The 19,218-nt window shown below is 40.0% G+C and overlaps 2 protein-coding genes across 5 annotated transcripts in view; both read left to right on the forward strand.

Moving 5' to 3' along the window:
• The first annotated feature begins 2,681 nt into the window (after positions 1 to 2,681).
• Positions 2,682 to 11,157, forward strand: LOC140284620 (zinc transporter ZIP12-like). 3 transcript variants are annotated; one of them, XM_072378534.1, is made up of 12 exons: positions 2,682 to 2,963; positions 3,543 to 3,860; positions 3,942 to 4,149; positions 5,421 to 5,563; positions 5,703 to 5,874; positions 6,246 to 6,418; positions 6,501 to 6,656; positions 6,834 to 6,914; positions 8,789 to 8,861; positions 9,007 to 9,165; positions 9,260 to 9,447; positions 10,685 to 11,157. In XM_072378534.1, the coding sequence occupies exons 1-12, from the start codon at positions 2,715 to 2,717 to the stop codon at positions 10,811 to 10,813; spliced, it is 2,049 nt and encodes a 682-aa protein (XP_072234635.1). In that variant the 5' UTR covers positions 2,682 to 2,714; the 3' UTR covers positions 10,814 to 11,157. The 3 variants fall into 3 exon arrangements, with proteins under 3 accessions (XP_072234635.1, XP_072234636.1, XP_072234637.1); XM_072378535.1 differs by lacking the exon at positions 8,789 to 8,861 and having other exon boundaries at positions 6,834 to 6,959; positions 8,988 to 9,165; XM_072378536.1 differs by lacking the exon at positions 6,834 to 6,914.
• A 3,853-nt stretch (positions 11,158 to 15,010) lies between these two features.
• The window catches only part of cacnb2a (calcium channel, voltage-dependent, beta 2a), a 64,716-nt gene continuing 60,508 nt past the window's right edge, over positions 15,011 to 19,218 (forward strand). Inside the window, exons 1-2 of one of the 2 annotated variants that reach the window (XM_072378238.1) lie at positions 15,011 to 15,425; positions 17,025 to 17,117. In XM_072378238.1, the coding sequence (XP_072234339.1) occupies positions 15,342 to 15,425; positions 17,025 to 17,117 (177 nt within the window). In that variant the 5' untranslated portion in view covers positions 15,011 to 15,341. The remainder of the gene's footprint in view (positions 15,426 to 17,024; positions 17,118 to 19,218) is intronic. The other variant, XM_072378240.1, reaches the window with a different exon arrangement.

Consider the following 19,218-nt stretch of genomic DNA (forward strand, 5'->3'; position numbering starts at 1 on the left):
GCTTTTTTATTCTTTGAGTTAACATATTTATGCTATGATTGATTTTCAGTAAAGCTGTACATTTGCCTCATGCCTCCCTCAGCCAAACAAAAAAATCTGTGGAAACTTCGGCCACCGTTACATTGCACTGCATTTAGCAGATGCTTTTCCAAAGTGATTCACATGATGGGAATCTTGTCAAAGAAGACTTTGAGAGGTGAGCTGAGGAACGAACCAGTAGCCTTTTGATTTCAAGGCAGCTATCCTACCTCCTTAGCCACAGCCACCCCACCTATAATCACACATGTGACATGATATTGATCACCTATTTAGTTTTGATATGAGAGTAAAGTGCAGTAATAATTCTCCCCTTTTTGAATGTTGCTGTTCCTGGATCTCCTCGATATCCTGTGCATTACTGCTAATGTACTGTAAGAAAAGGTTGTGAAATGACCAGGATAAATATTTTGAAAACCATCTTAATTTAAGTCGTAGACAAATGCAGTCTAACAAAAAAAGAATTCTGTAAACCTTAGTTTTCATTAATCCAAACTAAGACAACTGTCAACGAATGCAGCATTACCTAATCTCTGTAGGAGTGAGTGTCCTTCAAAGACCACACTAAGAGGTTAACGTGCATCTAATTATTTCACATAATCTGAAATTAGGTGGAATACATATAATTAAAAACACATTCTAAACATATACTTTTTGTTAATGTGTTCATTATAAAGAAATTAATGACCAAAAGTGGTGTCCTTTAAAGTGTTCGGTGCAAACATGGGGGACACTGCACACCACCACCACACTTCAATCAAACTGTGAAGCATGGTGGAAGAAGCATCATGGTTTTGGGTTGCTTTTCTTCCCAAGGAAATTCATGCCTTGCAAGTGCTGAGGGAAAGATAATTTAGAAAAATCATATTTTAAACACACACTGGTAAATCAGCATTAAATAAATAAATAAATAAATTAAATAATTGATAAAACAAAAGAAAACTCCTGTTCCTGAAATGGCCAAGTCATCTCAAATGAGTTAATTGTTCTGTTAAAACTGTAATATTGATTAACTGAAACAGTTTTGTCAGGAGGAATGGTCCAGAATTCCTACTCATTGCTGTGCAGTTCTCATAAACTGCTGCAGCAAACAACTGAAGGAGGTGCTGCTGCTAAAGGAGGCTGTGAGAGATTACTAAGTTAGTTCAGTAAAGATGAGAAAAGAGTAACTGCTGGTGTGATATTTGTCTTGTCAGATTTTGTTTGATATGATTGTGACACAGATGAAGATAACACCATATTTATTTGTAATGTTTTCAGAAATCCTGGTCATTTCAAAGGATTCACACCTATCATTGCTGGTGTCTGCTGCATAAATAGAACTTGCTATACTAACAATATAATAGAGCATATAATGGATCAGTCAAAAAAATATTGGGGGGGAGGAGTGGGGTGATTGAAGTTAATATAGAGGGAATCAGACACCAAACGGAGTCAACACAACTTTATTTTCAAAGTTTTATTCTGTCAAGCATCAGCAATTCATGTACCTCTACCAGAGCCTCGCCACCCCCATCACCTCATTGTTGAAAATGAGGCAGCATTCTCCAAGGCACCCTCAGCCCTTTCAGACTGTCGCAGCTAATCCTCAGGAGCTTACTCAACACTTATTTCTCATAAGAGGGTTTTACTAACAGCACCAATGCCCAAGAATTCCCCCCAGTCAACTGCTGGATCCTTTGTTTATCCAGTGAGGACAACCTTAACCTAAACAGGAAATCAAACCTAGTTGCAGCAGCTGGGAGGGGCAGAGAGGAGACTGTAAGGCCTGGTATTACCATCCGGTAAGCCTCTCATCTATTCAATGTCAGGTGTTACAGGAGCTTTAAGGATTTTTCAAATAAAACTATGTCCTCTTGTTACCGGACTGATTTGATCTGCAGGTTGTCCAGCGTGGGAGGATGCTGGGATGCTCAGCATGTTTTTTCTCTCATGTTTGATCCTTGTTGACTAAGAGATCATGAAAAATAACAAAATCTTAGGTCAATCTGAGCATGACTGGGGCTTTAAGTATGGGTGCCTAACAGTATGCATACCACGTGCATTCATTCAAATCAGCTTCTTTATTTCTCTTTAACTTTTGATGCTGCTAAATGAGGAAACTGATTCAAACATCAGAATATTGTTCTATCCATCAGACTGAAAAACAGTCAAAGGGTTTTCCCATTTTGATGCAAAAACTAAAGAGGCATTAAACACTTCCAGTCACCTATATGGGACCTGCACATCACTTAAGCTCAGTCTTTCTGGGCTGTTACAATCCGTTAGTAGTAAAAGGACTGAATAGTCTCTAGCTTTTCCTGAGTACTAATTATTTTCTTCACAGTTCCCCCACTGCATACCCACTTCTCCCTGCCCTGTGCTCTCTCTTACTTGCCTGCACTAATCCTTTTGTTGTTGACTGAGGGGCCCAGGCTTTGCCTGACCATTCTGTACTGTAAGGACTGGTTCAGATGAAGGGTGCCTACCGAGCCCTGCTGTCTTCCATCAGATCAGGCGTCCTATTATTAATGCCACTCTCAGCAAGAGCAAATCTCTGCTCCTCTGTTTCAGGAGCTTTCTATTCTATCTACAAATCTTTCTCTTGAATTTTCTTGTCTATGTTTTCTGTATCCAACTTCCTTGTCTAAATCCCGTAGCCAGTCCTGGGAGCTCGACGGACAGCCCTGGATTGGAACATGCGCTTCAGGAGCACTGCTCCATGTCTCCTGCTCCTGCTGCATCTTTGTCTGTTGGGGAGAGCACTCGAGGGGAAAAGTCCGAACCAGGGGTACCTGCCGGACGCTGTCAGGGCCTTGGACCTGCCTCTGGGAAGTACCAGCGAGCCTCAGCTCCAGAAGAACAGAATCAGTGTCCTTATTGCCAAGCTGCTCCGGCATGTGCACTGTGCAGAGCGGACCGGTGTCACTCAGGACATGTGCGAAAAGGTAACCTATTTGAATGTTACCATGATTCTGTCTCTAAATAATAAACTGGGAAAGAATAATAACTTTTGCCTCCACTGTATTCTATCTATGCATACCATTCTTCACTAAAAATGCTTGTTATGGCTGGAATGTGAGTGAAAGTGGAGACCTAAGCACTTGACCTTTATGGGCCATTCATGCTGTCTGTCTTTTAACATCCACCAGTTTGACATAATAAACTCCATAGAGCGGATTTACAGGTTCTACACAAGTTTGTTAAGGTGGACTGTTAATGTGTTAAAGAAATTCAGAGACCAGTGTCTGAAATAAGGTGCTCCTTCTAACTAGGAGAAGTGTTTCACTCATTCCCCTTACCCCATAGAATTTGTGAACTGATCTTTTGAGCTTGTATTGAGTTCACAACAATGGCACAAAATTAACCCATTTCCTAGATATACAGTCCAGTGAGTGCAGGGAGAAAACAAGTAGACCCCCTTTTCATGTTGATTACTTCTATGATCTGCTATTTTACAACTTTCTGTTTTTAGGATCTGCCCAAACCTGGTCTGTTTTTCATGCTTGGTCTTATCTTTGTTACAGTGGCTGACACCAGACGTAGCCCTCTCTGTGTTAGGGGATGATGAGAAGGTTTATCTCACCGAAGAAGACTACCAGCGGATCTCAACTGTTCTGCTCTACTATGTTATCAACTTCCAAGATCTGTGTGTGTCAAATGGAGCTTCCCCTTCATCCCTTCCCTCCTCATCTGAGAATTTTCAGTTCTATCTTCTGGCCCTCACCAATCTACATCCAGCTGAGAACAACAGCTTCCTGTCACCCAGTGAAACAGAAAGCATTCTGCAGCTCATCAACCAGCACTACCACCCCTCTAATGAAAACACCTCCTCTGATTTGCAAGTAAGGAATAGTTTTCTGACAAATGTGTCTTTTCACAAATATGCCCACAGGTTAAGGTACATTTAACCTCTGATTCCACAGTGTATTGATGCAGCTCATCTCCTAGAAGATGTTGACGTTGACGGAAATCCAGGTGCTGCGGTGACTACTGTGCCCAGAGTAGCAGCAGCCATCATCAGCCATATCCTGCAAGGCCACTGTTTCAGACGGAGGAACCTCCCATCGCCTGCTTTCTTTACAGACTACATCTTTCAGTCTCTAAATTGCACAAGTAACCTGCAGATTATAGGTAAATTCTCGAGATAATCTATGTGTGTTTTGTACTTCATTAAATACTTTTGAAACATATAAATCAACCTCTGAACCTGAAACTCAGGTTGCTTTACAATGCTCTTATTAATGTATAATTTAAAGTATCAAAAAAAGTTGAGAATGTCCCCCTATGTAGCGTGTTCCGAAAATTACCAGGATAATCTCGGCTGCATTTTCAGGTATGTATGTCAACAGGATTTTTTTCCAATCTGATCCACAAGGCTCTCTCCACTTATATCACCTCATTTGACCAAATATGAACAAGCTTTAGTTGGTGAGACAGCACAAATAAATAAACCCTGTATATGAAATTACATCTGTTTATTTTTACTGTGATGGATTACTGTGATGGATTACATTTTGTGCTGATGTTTTTGCACTGATGAACACAAATTTTTGCGCTGATGAACACAAATTGTTTTTTTTTTTCTTGTTTTCACCCATTTGTCTGTGTAATCAATCCAGAACAAAGACTTTAAAGTTCATATCTAATATATACAGAGCAATATTGGCCAGTATCAAATCTTGCCTCAGTATCAGAGTAGCATGCGTTTGTTGTCAGGCTGCTTTTACATTTAACATGTTCACAAGCAGGCAGCTAAAAGTGAACCGAAACACAAAAAATATGTTCTGGAAATCCATTGGAGCTGAAAGAGGCTGTAACAGAGACTGATGATAATTCTCTGTACGTTTGTCACGACAAGTGAAAGCTTTTGCTTTACACATAGTCACTAAATTCCATGTAGCAGAGAAGTTTGAACTTTTCTTAAAACTTTTGCAAGTCTATCTACATGATGTTGCATATTTTAAGACTGACTCATTTGCCTCAGATATTCTTTGTGGCGTGTTTAAGGATAGATGCTCAAACATTGTGTCTAAAGCTATTCCACTCTTCCTTGTAAATCTTATTTGAAAAAAAGGTCAAACTATTAACTGTTGTGAAAAAATTCTTGTTTTTCTTCATGTTCAATAATAATGACCATTATTTCAGGTGTACATCACAGGTATGTGTCGCCTGTTTCGCTCGTGTATGACAGAACAGTATCTGTCCAACTGGCCTTGTTAAGGTTAATGAAGATGTTATAAAAGACCCCTGAACTATTACACTGTATTCCTACAAAAATTTGCAAATTTGTGACCATCTTTTGCATTATTGTAGAACTGTGTAGTGCCACAAATAAAGAAATCCTGACACAGACCAGTAATGAATTAAACTTGATGCTACTTTGTGGCCATTTCTTTGCTTAGACCTGCAGGAGCTGCTTCATTGGTTGGGTGTAGGACACAAAGGAGCAGCGCACTCTCAAGCCAGGAAGAGGCGAAGCATCACAGTAGGTTCACAAGACAGCTGCAGCCAAGAAACTGAGGGAATAAGCAGAGATTGGGCACAGGTAAGGACGAGAGAAATATTCTATTAGGTTTTGGAGATAAAACGTTGTAATTGTGCGTTTACATGCAGTTGCTGTGAAACCTGAGTTGAACTGCTTCCTGCCCATCTCCCAATTTGTTTCTTCTTTTGAACCAAATCAGGCATGTTTTTCAGCCAATCAGCTGGTGGATATTTTTGCACTGGACCCTCATTTGCCCATTTCCAAGGAGCATTTCAGACAAATTTGCCCTGCCATCATTCAGCAGTTGCTAGGCAATGCCTGTGGGACTGCAGAGCAAAAAACAAGAGGGTCTCTGCCAACTGCCATCGAGAGTAAGACATTTTATATCTAATAGTTTCTCTCTGAAAACCACCTTCATTTTAAAAACAGTGAGTTGGATTTGATGACTTTGTTAAATAAATTGAAATCAAAACTTTGAGTCTTGGTTACTAGTTGGACTTTGAATAAGTAAAAGTTTTATGACGTAAAGTAGTTTCATGAACAGAAACAGAAAGAATTTCAACAGAATTAAAGAATTAGACAAGTATCTCCATGCAACAGTTTTGAATTACTACAATTTAGGTTTTGATTCTATTCTACTCATATTTCTATCATTTATTTAACTTTGAGGATTCTCACAATCTCTAACTTTAAAAAAAAAGATATATATATATGTTTTTTCAAAGTTCTTTCCCTCTGGCAGAGTATGGCTACAGCACAGCTGCTGTCCTGCTCATCACGGTTGGCTCCATGTTCGGTATCTGCCTCATCTTCTTCAACTCCTGTCAGGAGACCTTCACACTCATCCTGCAGCTGTTTGTCGGCCTGGCAGTGGGAACCCTCTCAGGAGATGCTCTCCTGCATCTCATACCACAGGTTAAAGCTACTGTAGCACTATAAGCGATCACATATGTGTCCCGATTCTGGCTCAAACTCTTTCCTTTTTGGGGCTCTTCAGATCCTAGGCCTCCATGACAGCACTCACAGTCACGATGACGAGCACTTTACAGAAGAAAAGGAGTATCTATGGAAGATTCTGGGCCTGATTGCTGGGATTTACGGCTTTTTTCTTATTGAAAGAATATTCTCATTTTTAGTCCCATCTCACAGTCACGTAAGGCTTTTGTCGATCTAATACTCAAATCGAAATGTATTTTGGGAAAGAGCCCGAAACTGTGGTTGATTTTATTTATCTGGCTTTTGGAGTGTGAGAGTTTCACAAAGACAAATACTTTTATCTTGACTGAGCTTGTTGAGAAACAATCGTCCCCTGACTTTCCTCCATTTGCAGGGTCACTCCAGTGACCTTCCCTTAGAGCTGAACTGTAACAGTGAGTCACAGCGGGGGAAGTCCATCTCCACCATCCAGCTGGTGAGTCCTACAACTTTCACTGAACTTTCACTGAAAAAAAGCATTGCTGGCAGAAAATCTTCATTCCTGTAATCGTCGCTTTTGTTTAGTTGGTGATAGAACAAATGATAGTGACCACGACGAGGCAGCTTTTGGGAATGAAGGAGCAAAACATCCAAATGCTGCCAAATGTCAAGGACAGAGAAAAAAAGAGATCAAATAAAATATCTACCTCTGGCTTTTCAGACTGATGCACAAACGTTTTCTAGAACAATTGGAACATTATGAAATAAAACATTAAAAAGAGAATGCAACGATCTACAAGGGACTGACTCTCAATATTTCATTGAACATGGTACAAAGAAAGCATATTTTAGATTTGATACCAGCAACATGAGTACTGTGTATTGTTTTATCAAAACTTAACAGGCAGCAGGTCAGTGAAAAATGATTGGGCATAAAAAAGTGTAAGTGTAAAACTATCCTCTGGACTGGCAAATCAAATTTCAAAGTTATTTTGAGAAATTACGAAGCACTGATTCCGCTCTAGAAACGGGAAGGATTATATGGCTTGTTATCAGCAGTTAAAAGCAGTCATCCATGTGGAATGGGAGTGCACTGGTGCATGTTACACAAATTACTTGCACATTTGTGAAGCCAGACTTAATCCTGTAATGACACATACAGGTTTTGGAGCAACATATATGGTTTTGCCTAATTCAGCAAACTATTTTGCTGAGTACAGAACTAATAATGCAACTTAAGAGGACTTGCAGCTGAACGAGCACAACAAGCACGAGGCCGAAGCTTTTTCAACATGTCAGAAGAGGTGAAAATGCACAGATTTTTTCGGTTGTCACATATGTTTGTGACTAAATAACTCAACAGCGACTTTTAGAAAGATTCGAAGGACTGAAACAGTCCCCAGAAAGGAGTGAAATTTGGTACACTGATGAAACTTCCCAATAACTGCAAAAAACTCATTTGGAGCTCAAACCAAATCCAGGACTTTTAAATTTACTTTTAATCTACTCTGTTTTGACACCACAAATGATGTAAAGATTTATTCTGGAGTTGCAAATGATCGTAGTGGTCCTGTTAATTCATATTATATCATGTAGTGTCTTTAGAAGCTGGATATTTTAAGTATTTATCACATACTAGGTTTTTATTGTAACTGAGTTATGGAGCTGGCAATATTCTTTTTTACTGAATTTAATTTCTGGTAATTTTGTTTTACACTGAATAATACAACTGTTTACCATAAAGAGAACACTTTCATTCCTGCTTTTATATTAGCTAAAAAAACTGAGGCTGTCAGCTGTTGATAAAACATTTTGTATTGTTGAAGTTTTATTCAAGTAAATATAATTTCATTCACCTCTGTGTTCACTTTACTGCAACAATCCTCCACCTGAGCGTCAGGAAAAACACAAACTGTTGTGCCTGAAGGCTCTGTTTCCCAAACGAGTTTAGGGTCGATGCAGCACAGTTGCTCCATTCTGACCTCATCGTCAGCCATCACTTCTTTCAGCACACATTTGCCATTAGTAACACACTAAACAAAATGTACTGAAATTCACTGAAATCCATCCTGCACTGCTCTTATATAACAGGAAACGAGGAGTGGTGTGGGAGGGAGTAAAGAAACACAGCATGTAGGATGTTGCAGAATGAGAAGTATTGAATAATCCACAAAGTACTTTATGCTTGTGTTGAGTTGTGTACATACAGTTGAATGTCTGCCTCATAACCAGAATATACTGGTCAGAGAAGGGTCCCCAAAATATCCTTTTTTGGTTAACCTGTCTCATCCAGTTCTCTTTGTTTAACTATGACAACTCAGATTTGAATCAGAGGTTAAGAAAGTTCAAATAATTGTCTCTTTCTTGCAGGGTCCAGTGGACGACTTGGAGTGCGCAGAAATGTCTCCTGAACATACAGACACAAGCAGTCCTCCACGTCAGAGTAAGCTAAACTACTCCTTCAAAGCGAGCTGCATACTCTCACCCAGATTAATGTGCTGTACCCTATAATTAGTCGTCTGGCACGACAGACCAATCACCACGGTCTGAGGATGAGCTTCAATAACAGACTCTCTTTGTGTTCCCAGGACAAGGGGTTCCTCTGCTGGCTGTGATGGTAATCGTGGGAGACAGTCTTCATAACTTTGCCGATGGCCTGGTTGTGGGAGCAGCTTTCTCCTCTTCAGCAGAGACCGGCATGGCGACCACTGTGGCCATCCTGTGTCACGAGATCCCGCACGAGATGGGTGAGAAGACACTGTGATTCATTTCTGAACACTTGGTGACTCCAGATAACACTATGATTGGCTGACCAAGATGTTGCTGCTTTTTATCTTTAAGGGGATTTTGCAGTGTTGCTCAGCTCTGGACTTTCAGTGAAGACTGCTGTGATGATGAACTTCCTCAGCGCTCTGACGGCCTTCATGGGCCTCTACATCGGACTCTTTGTTTCCTCGGAGGCAGAAGTTCAGCAGTGGATCTTCTCTGTCACTGCTGGGATATTTCTCTATTTGTCGCTGGTAGAAATGGTAAAGCAGTCTCTTAAAGGGATGGTGAAATGTTTATTACGAATTCAAATCCAGTGAAAAAACTAAAGAAAACCAACAAATGTCAGCCCTAAAAATGTCTTGTTTGCTCTAAAGACCCCTGGGAAAATGTGGGTCCTTGCATGGAAACAGCATTAAATCACAGCAGCAGCCCTGAACCAAAGGTGCTGACCTCACCTCCAAATGATATGTCAGAGAAAACCTGATACACAGAGGCCTCACACTCCAGCCCACATGACCTAAAAAAGAACCTTCTAGCGAGATCCTACCACAGAACACCCCAAAGATCTTGTATTAACAGATCAGAGGAGGTCCTACATGGTATTAGACAGCTGGTTTTAATGATGTGGCTGATTGGTGGATATGAGAGAAAAGCCCTGCTAGTCACTGTAGAGCCATGGATCTGAAAGCAGTGTACACTTCAACTCCTCTTCTCAGAGATGCACAGATTTTATGTAAAATATCAAGAATGTGGTAGCACACTCATGTAATCGGAGAACATAGCAGATGGAGGTAGTTTTCAACTCACAATGTAATTAGCTTGAGTCTGCATCTATACACACCAGACAGGTGTTCAACCCCAAAATTAAGATATTTTAAAAAATAACAAACAAGGGAAATACAGCAGAAAACTGTGTCTCTGCAGAAAAACAAAACACCACACACTTGTACTGTGAAACATGACTAAGAGGGATTACTTCTGTTCAAGTCTATGTTGTTTTTAATAGGAATATCCTGATTTGCATACCTTTCAGGTTCACAGCTGTGTTTTCACCTTAAATGCATCGATGACAAAAATTTTCCACTCAGGATTAATGTCCTAATTTTGGCCTTACTTATCTAGTGCCATCAACAAAACAAAGAAAAAAAATACCCTGAACTTCATGGCGAAATCCCTGCAACGATAGTGTTCTCGTCAGCTTAAGAGGTTCACTTTGATTTGGGTAAATACTACCTTACTAACTCACTAAATTAGGTGGTGAACATGGTAATCATTTGTCCCACACATGCTGGCATGTTTAGTGCAATGTTGGCATGCTGAATTAAGCCTCCACCATTATGATAATGATTTACTGTGTGTCTGTGGCAGGAACCAATGGGACTGACAGGGTAGAGAACAGGAAAGTACTGAGAGATGTGCGAATGCATTGCTGATTTTGGTCTTTTCATGGGATTTCTCATTATGACGTATTATATCTTATTCTCTTTTTATCATCAGCTTCCAGAAATGAGTCGAGTGAAAACCGACAGGCCGTGTCTCATGTTCCTCCTGCAGAACCTTGGTCTCCTGATGGGTTGGGCCTGCCTTTTGCTGCTTGCACTCTTTGAACATGAACTCAAATTCTAACTGCAGCACGCGCGACTCTTCAGAGGGGAGGAGAAGTAAACTTTGACTTTTCTACTTTTCATTGACTTGTTAATTATCATCTCCCGCTCTTCACAAATGTAAGTGTTAGCGTGTGCAAACGGTGTGTTTTAGTAGGTCAGTAATGCTACATGAATGAGTGTTTTCATGACATGATAGTCTCAGCACTGGATCACCTTTCCATGGTATATTTCTAGGGGTTGGTCGTCTTATTTTTTTTTTACACTTGATTATCTTCAGGTGCTCCTGAATCTGGATGCTATGTGGCTCGTTTGATTTGACTTCAAATTTGCTTCTTTTCTGAGAGCAGACGTGCACGTCTGTTGTTCTGTACGATATTGATGTTGCATCAAGACAATCAAATCATTTGATTTTTAAATCATATCTCATTACCAAGAAATAAAGTATTGCAAATCTGCTTTTTTTCTTCTTCTTCTTCATCTAGCTTTGAACGGATGGAAAAGGAAATCTGAGAATCCTCGAGTTAACATGGAGGTTTTATTACTGATTTTGTTGTCCTCTAATTTTGTATTTTTACAAAAGACAAGTAACATTTTACATAATTTAATAGGACAACGGAGACAGTGTTCAAATACTAAATTTTATGTAATTATTTCTCCGCAGGGGGAATTTTCAACATTTTCCCTTTTACGTAATTTTTTTTCACTCATCAGCACAATATTATGCAGTACGTAAATGAGCTTTCAAGGAAATTATTATTTTCTAATATCATTTGACAAAACCTATATGGTTAATAAAAACTCTGTTATTAGTTATGAAATAAGCCCTAGAAGCTCTTTGTCAGGCATAAGCTGCTCTCAGACACAGTTATTTATGAAGCCCTGTTTGGAAAAATGTTGCTCTCTGTCAGCTTCTCATCTCCGAGGTATTGTTCTTTGTTTTTGAGGCCTCACTGTGATCCAACATGAGGGCATTTCCACCCACCTGAGCTTACTTGTTCTCTTCATCCACCAACCTGGATGACTAATGCTCGCTGCTGAAACAGACAGAAACTCCGACCCACACAGTGCACATGCTCTTTGGTGGTCAAAGTGGGCCAGCAGAAGGAGGCGGAAGAACCCAGTAAGATGAACATATCAGAACAATAAAATTAATGCAACACAATAAATCAGTTTATTACTCAGGGGAAAAAAATTGATTGCGCTCAAGAGGTTTTTTTCATTTTCTAATCAGCTTGCTGCGATTAAATTCTCGTCGTCTCAACAGTGAACATCTACAAATTGCTTATGCTATTTGCGCTGGGGATTAGATTCATTGATTAGTTTTCCTTGGTGATTATGTGAATGTTCCATTCTGGGCTCGTTATCAAACTGCTAAGTCAGTTCTATCGACAGATTCGTGGCATTATTTGTGTATCATGTCAGAAAAAGCTGATACCATTTACTGAGACTTCCCGAGAAATGTTCAAACAATAGAAGGAAGTCCACCGCAATTTCTCTTATACCAGCAAATTCGCTGTTATTTTAGAAATGCCAATCCTTTTGGTATTTCCAGGAAAGCATCGACCTCACTCGCTTTTGTGTAAATCTGCTTTTTAGCAGCACAGAGGTATTTTTTGGCATGTGTATGCCTTTTCCCAGAAACTGCTGCCAGGATTGAGGAAGGAAGCACTTTTATCTGGGGCATGTTGGTGTGTACACACAAAGTAATCCCACTTGCTCAGCAGAGACCTGTCAGTAGAAAAGTTCAGCTCAAGAGGTCATCAGGGCAGAAGAACACACGCAAACAAGCTACGAGAGAGACACTGAACAGGAAACATAAAAATGTTTTCCTGTTGATTGTAAAGGAGCTGACTTTAAAATAATAACTAACAAGGTAGCTCACTGTTATCACCTTTCAAGCTGTATGACTTTTGTGCTGTGCTAAAACTGTCTCCCTTTTCTTTAACAAGTTTAAATCTGGCAGGAACCAAATCCTATTAAGAACAATCACAGACACCAATGAAACTTAAAAAAACATACATCCTATCAACATAAAAGAGTCCTATGAGTCCGCACATCTGTAGACTTTATTCATGGAAACCATGATTCAAAGCAAAGCTTGTCATCTACATGGTTGTTCTTCCTCTCTCAAAATAAATGCAAACCACTCATAGAAGACGTACGGAAACTTTACATTTCACTGTCACTTTTACATCTCCATAGGACTGAAATGTACTTGTGGCTCTCCCTACTTTTTTTTCTGTATATATTTTCTTCTTGTTTGTTTGTTACCAGGCAACATGTGTTGACACAATAATGTGTCTCATTCCTCCTTCATTAAGATATTTCAAGCCTTTATCAGCTCAAACAGTGACTCACTATAGCTATGAAGTCACATATGTCTGAGGGTCTGGTGATCGCCATCAAGATCAAGCCATACTGTGGGAACCCAAATACACACAAACCAGCTCTTTCAACTGGTTTCTGCAGTTTGTCTCTACATTATATGTGATCATAGGATCATTAATCTCATAGCACCCCGGATGGCAAATTTGCCAGATCCGGAAAGTTCTATTTGTGTTTGGTTAATGCCCAACTTGTTGAAATGCCACAGTATTGTGTTATAAATATGAGGTAACCTTGATGACATCACTGTGATACTATCAGGATTAATTTGGCAGACTTTAAAACAGCTCAGAGCCACCAGTGTCATTATACAACTGTTACCACAGGCTGACCGGTAATTCAACACCAATCGGAAGAATCAGAGTGCCTCGTAAACATGCAAATGCTCACAAAGCCACTAGAGGGCAACAATTGATAAGAAAAACTTCAGAGCAGTGCAACAATATATGTAGTCTGTGGTTAAATAGTTTCAACTTGCTTGATGGGCAACTCTTTATTTACTTGTCCATCACAGCTCATCTCATACAGGAGCACAACAGAACAGGTGAACCTTTCCCTCACCTCAAATGAGCAGTAAAAGTTTGTATATTTGTCATTAAACTCTTTTCTCATTCTTGAATGCAAAGATTTGTTGCTGTTCTCTGTTTTTCACACTTTTAAACAGATTCTTTGTTTTTTTTACACCAAACAAGATATATGGAGACGTCAACTTGAGCTCTCCCTAAGATTCTGAGCATTCTGAGGGAAAAAAACACGGGTGAGCACAACGTAAAAATCTGAAGAAGACAACACAGATGATCAGCCAGAAAACATATGGCAAAAACAACCACAGAGTTTAGAAGGTAAAGTAGTGGAATATTCTGCAGTGATCCCGTGATCTCTACCCAACCGAGCCACATTTCACTGGCTGAAAGGAGTATGTTGTTGATTTGTCCAGTTATATTTGAGAACCTGAACGTAGAGGGACGCTTTCTAAAGGTTTCACAGACTGTCGTTCAACAGCTCTGTGTTTGCCCTTTGATCATTTCATCGCAAATTTACTGCAATCAAACTACTAAATGATGTTTCTACATAAATGTTTTTAGACCTAAACTTATGTGTTACCTGGCCCCACGTCTCGTTTCTATGAGGTGTTTACCTTTTAGCCATATTGTTCCACTTGTATCTTCCTCTGACTTCAGGTGAAAAGTCTATGACCTGTTGCCTCGACAACTCAACCTTGTCAGCGGAAGATAGTGGACGGATGGATGGAATTCGCTGGCTCTAAACTTGGTGTATGCCTCTGAGTGCTGTGTGAGTCATCCAAAGATACCCCATTTTTGTCAGTGCAAGACAGGCATAGGGAGAGATGGAGCCATCACAGTTTTTGGACAACAGGAGGAAGCCAAAAGAGAACACTGGTACTATTGCTAACCACCGCACCACTGTGCTCCCCCCTCTTTTTCTATAATGATCTTTACTCTCTGATGTCAAGAAGCATAATATATGTGACTGTTTGCATTATACTACAGACCCATCTTCAGCTTTTTGAGTACTGTTTTTGTTACTTGAACTTAAGATGCTTAAAAAGGTCTAAACAATTCAGAGGGTGCCCACTTCTCTAGACACCATAGAAATACAGCAAGAGACTTTGAGCTTTCTTTTTCACTAATTGGTTTCTAAGTCTGTCATCCCAAAACTGATCTGAAGAAAATGTCTTCCTCTTATCCACTTTTGTCAGACCAGTGTATACTAAATTTCTGCATTTCAATCATTGTTATCCTTTTTTTTCTGTAATGCTGTTCATTTTCATCCTTTGATGCTGCGAGGAGGTGTTGGCGTTGGATGAGAGGAGCATGGAGCAGGAGAGCTCTCAGCCAGTGTGGGTAGGAGTGAACTGATGCGGAGGCTACATGATGCTGAAGGCTATAATATCCGAGAATTCACATCATCATCTTTGTGAGAAACTGCAAACCTCTTCCGCAAAAGCCCCTCCTTTGCTTTTCTGGTCCAGCTCAAACTTGAAGATTGGCGGCAGCAGCAGCAGCAGCAGCGGCAGCGGCAGCGTTTAACCACTCAGCTCACCTGTAAAAACATGCGCTTTAGCCTTTTTCTCGGCCACGAACGGGGCTTCTATCCAAGCCGAGAGGTTTTGTTGAACATTTGCTTTTTCAAATGATGTAATGGTCGTCCATAATAGCCCAAAGACAAGGGAAGAAACACCTCCGGATAAACTCATGGAAACTCTAGAATACCCCGCGTTACCAGTAAGTTCATTTAAATAAAAATTCACTTTAATATCTATTTAACTACCTGTTTGTTTTTTGTTTATTTGTTTGTTTTTTTTGCATGTTAAAATTTATCAAATGAACAGCTCACCTGTTCACTTCCCTCGTGCCCTTTGGTGGCCACAACAGCTCAACTTAAGTTGCGCTAACGTAAGCCTCGAGGAAAGCGCCGCGTGAGTGCGGAAATTTGGAATTTCTAACGGTTTTCAACCGTAGTCTCGGCATCTGCTGCCAGGATGGAGAATGTTTTTAGATAACTTGTTTTTTAGTTATATACTGAGATGTTTGTCGATCTAATGTCAGCCACCTTTTAAAGTGAACACAGATTGTGCATTAATACATTTCAGTAGCTTTCAGATAAATTAAATCCAAATTTCCACCAAGATTATATATGTGTGTTGATATAATCTTTTGATAATCGTGATTTTACATTACTTTGTGTTAATTATACAGTAAAAAATACTGAAGAGTGGTTTTAGCAATAATTTTGCCATGTACTAGATTGCTTTTGTTTCTGTTAGGTTGTACAAAAGCTCAAACTATATGACTGAATCTTGAAAAACAGTCAGAATGACCCTCTGCGTTTTAGTTTTATATGCATGATTAACGTGTCCCGAGGGAGTGGGCTGGAATAAAAGGCATATCGAAAATGTATTTCTGGTTTACAGTTGCCATTGGCAACATATGCTGTATGAACGCTTGTGCATAACTTTTCCAGCCCATCATCTTATCAACTGACAAAGTAGATCACCCACATAATTGACATCACCTGTCATAATGTTACACCTCAAATAGAACACTAATAATTTAACCAACAGCGGACCGGGCATTTTTGTTATGCATGATAGGTAAAATAATACATTTCTATTCAAACTCAGAGAGTTTTGATCCATTTGCCTCAGCCTCCTCTTGATTAGATGAGGGACAAAGTCTATACTCCTTGTGCTTTACAAAATTGCATTTTAAAGTTCAACTGAATCTCATATGAAGCGTCAAGAGTCTTGCAAAGACAAGCGCCATAATATTGGAAGTAGAGTCAAACCAGTTTGTGAAATAACTGGTCAAGGCTTTGTTTATAGATCAACTTGATAAGCTAGTGGCCTTTCTGAATTGTTCACAAAAACTAGAGGTATATTGTGGCTGTAGCTGAGTATTAGCTGCATTAGTCTGTTTTAGATCACTAAGGAAGATATAGGTTTTGGGCAGTGAACTCACTTTGGACATGAGCCCTATTTGCTATTGTCTGACATTTTACTAATATTTATTCAATAATGAAACAGTTGCAGTCCGAGTTAGATACTTAATAATAGAATGAAATAATTATAACTCAGGCTACTAAATCTGATTATTTTTCTGCTAAACTGTAATGCATTTTTGTACATGTGATTTTTCCTCTTTAATCTCCCAAACTGGAACTGGAAGATACCTCATGATGGGTAGCATGAATAGAAGAGACTATGACAGCAATAGAAAATAGCTTTTTATGTACGTATGTTTTTTTTCAAGTTTGGAATGAAAATAGGCTTGAAAAGATGTGAACATATTCAATGGTTTATTCATTTTTTTCCCCCCATGAAGTCTCAAGGCAAAGGAGCTCGAAGAAAAGGGCGGTTTAAGGGTTCAGATGGCAGCACTTCCTCCGACACCACAACCAACAGTCTTGTCCGCCAGGTAAGGATGGAACTAAAGTTGTAATTTAACTTAAACTTTTAAACAGCATTCCTTTTTTCCAGTTTGAATCTGCAACCTTTGTTGAATGCCCTTCCCTCCCTCCTCTTTCCCTAATGTTTTGTCAGCTTTCTTCTACCAGTTCTTTCTAAGCAGAAGATAAATTATACATACACCATCATTTGCCAAGGTGCATACAGTTCTGTCATTTGGGAATGTAACACTTGTGTGTGTGTATCTAAGTTGTTGTAAATAGCTGACAGTAAATGCAAACTAGCATCAAACCTCGCCCCCAGTCATCATCATCCATCAGGGATAAGATGTGCATTGCAGTGAAAGCCATATGTAAACACTTCTGGGTACAGTATGTTAAGTAGAAGCCTCTCTTCTGTGCTGCATCCTCAGTGCTTTGAGTGCAGCTTCAACACAGTGGCCTGTTTTACAGCAGACCCTGCGAGGAACACACTGGATAGGTCTGGTCTTTGTTGAGCAGACCTGCAAAGGAACAAGATGGGCCGGGTTAAGGATGCACACTCCAGCCTGAATGTTTCTGCCTTTTTTGGAGGAGGCACAGATCACATTGTCTTTGGCACAGCAGCGGCAGGGTGACGGGAAACTGGAGGAGATCAGAACAAAACGGCACCTCTAGACGCTTGTCTGCTTCATCTCACGAACAAAGAGAACCTCTGAACAGACTGTTACTGCATAGCTGGAGCTGCTCAGTGACAAATTGCCAGATTTTACCATCACCCTTGGGAGATTATGCCCATTCCCACAGTCTTGTCTCCAAATGACGTTTTCCTCTACAGTCAGAGTCATCGCTCAACTGAGCTCAGCGTGACCATCACTGTGCAATATCCTGTCACATCCTACAGAAACGAAGCCATTCAAAGGGTTGTCCAGAGTAGGAATGATGATGTTTAGGATCATATGGTGTATGTTGAGCAAAAAATACTCATTTTAGATATTTGCAAGACAGTCCAAGAAATAGCAGACCAGAGGCTTCTCTCTTGTTTGGATGATAATGTAAATGAACACAACTGAATAATGGTGAATTTTCCCACCAAGAAAAGGATTTCATATCAAAACACCCTCCCATAAAGGTACCATATGTAATCTAAGTCCTCACTAAAAAGAGTTTTTAGGAGTTCTATGTTTTCTTATGCTCACCCTCCTGACTGATCTGCTGGTTTTATGTGTCCTAGTCCTCTCAGTCTTGTAGGTGTCTTAAGAACATCTCTTCAGAGTTGTTGTGTGATCGATCCAAGACAGGCTTTCAGTAACTTCTCATAAACAGCTCCTTAAAGGCAGAATTACTCATGCTCCTACAGTTAGAGAGGGCAGAGGGCAGACAGAGACTCGGCTGCGAGAGAAAGGATGAGAGACGCTCCCTGCGGTCATGGCCTGATGCCCGGGGGGAGTGTGGAGGAGGAGGCTGGGAGGGCTGGAGGTCCAGGCCATACCAGCCCGCCCAGCCGTGGGAGTAGAAAGGTCAGTGTTTAACTGGAGCTTAGTACTCCATTGAGAAAGATTTGTCACAGATATGTTTGCAAACTTGAACATCCTTTGGTGGATAGTTTATTTATATTTACATGGAGATGGTGTTCTTTAGAATAAGCAAAGACGTAATCCTACAGATGGCAGATTGTGTGATTTCTTTGCTCATGCTACTCGGTCATGATAAAAAGTATAGAACTTACAGTCATGGACTATAGGTCATTGCTTGGGCACCCAGCAAGGATTTCCTCTTACAGGCCAGACAATGATGTGCTTAGTGGAAAGAATCAGTTTTTTTTTGTGTTTGTTTTTTCAAAATATACCTATTGGTAGGGTAATTAACTGTTGTTCAACACTGCCTAAACCCTCTTAGACAAGCTCTCTGATTTATTTAATTAGTCTTCAGGAATAGTTCTCCAGGCTTCTTGAAGGTCTTTCCAAAGCTCTTCTTTCTACCTTGGTTGCCTTTTGTTCCGTTCTTTGTCAACATGATCCCACACTGCTTCAGTAATGTTAGATTCCGGGCTCTGGGGAGGACTCCAAAAAGACTTTTCAGTCCACTTCTTGTGTCATCTGGCATAGCTCAGCCTTTTCTCCCTGTTTCCCT

This window comes from Leuresthes tenuis, unplaced genomic scaffold (genome assembly GCF_036924035.1).
Source record: "Leuresthes tenuis unplaced genomic scaffold, fLeuTen1.0.hap1 SCAF_24, whole genome shotgun sequence".
NCBI classification, from domain to species: Eukaryota; Metazoa; Chordata; class Actinopteri; order Atheriniformes; family Atherinopsidae; genus Leuresthes; species Leuresthes tenuis.

Coding starts and splice junctions, on each gene's coding strand:
- LOC140284620 (XM_072378534.1), top strand. CDS start 2,715: ATGCGCTTCAGGAGCACTGCTCCATGTCTCCTGCTCCTGCTGCATCTT. Junction 3,861..3,941: donor ACACCTCCTCTGATTTGCAA/GTAAGGAATAGT, acceptor CTGATTCCACAG/TGTATTGATGCAGCTCATCT. Junction 9,166..9,259: donor CGAGATCCCGCACGAGATGG/GTGAGAAGACAC, acceptor TTTATCTTTAAG/GGGATTTTGCAGTGTTGCTC.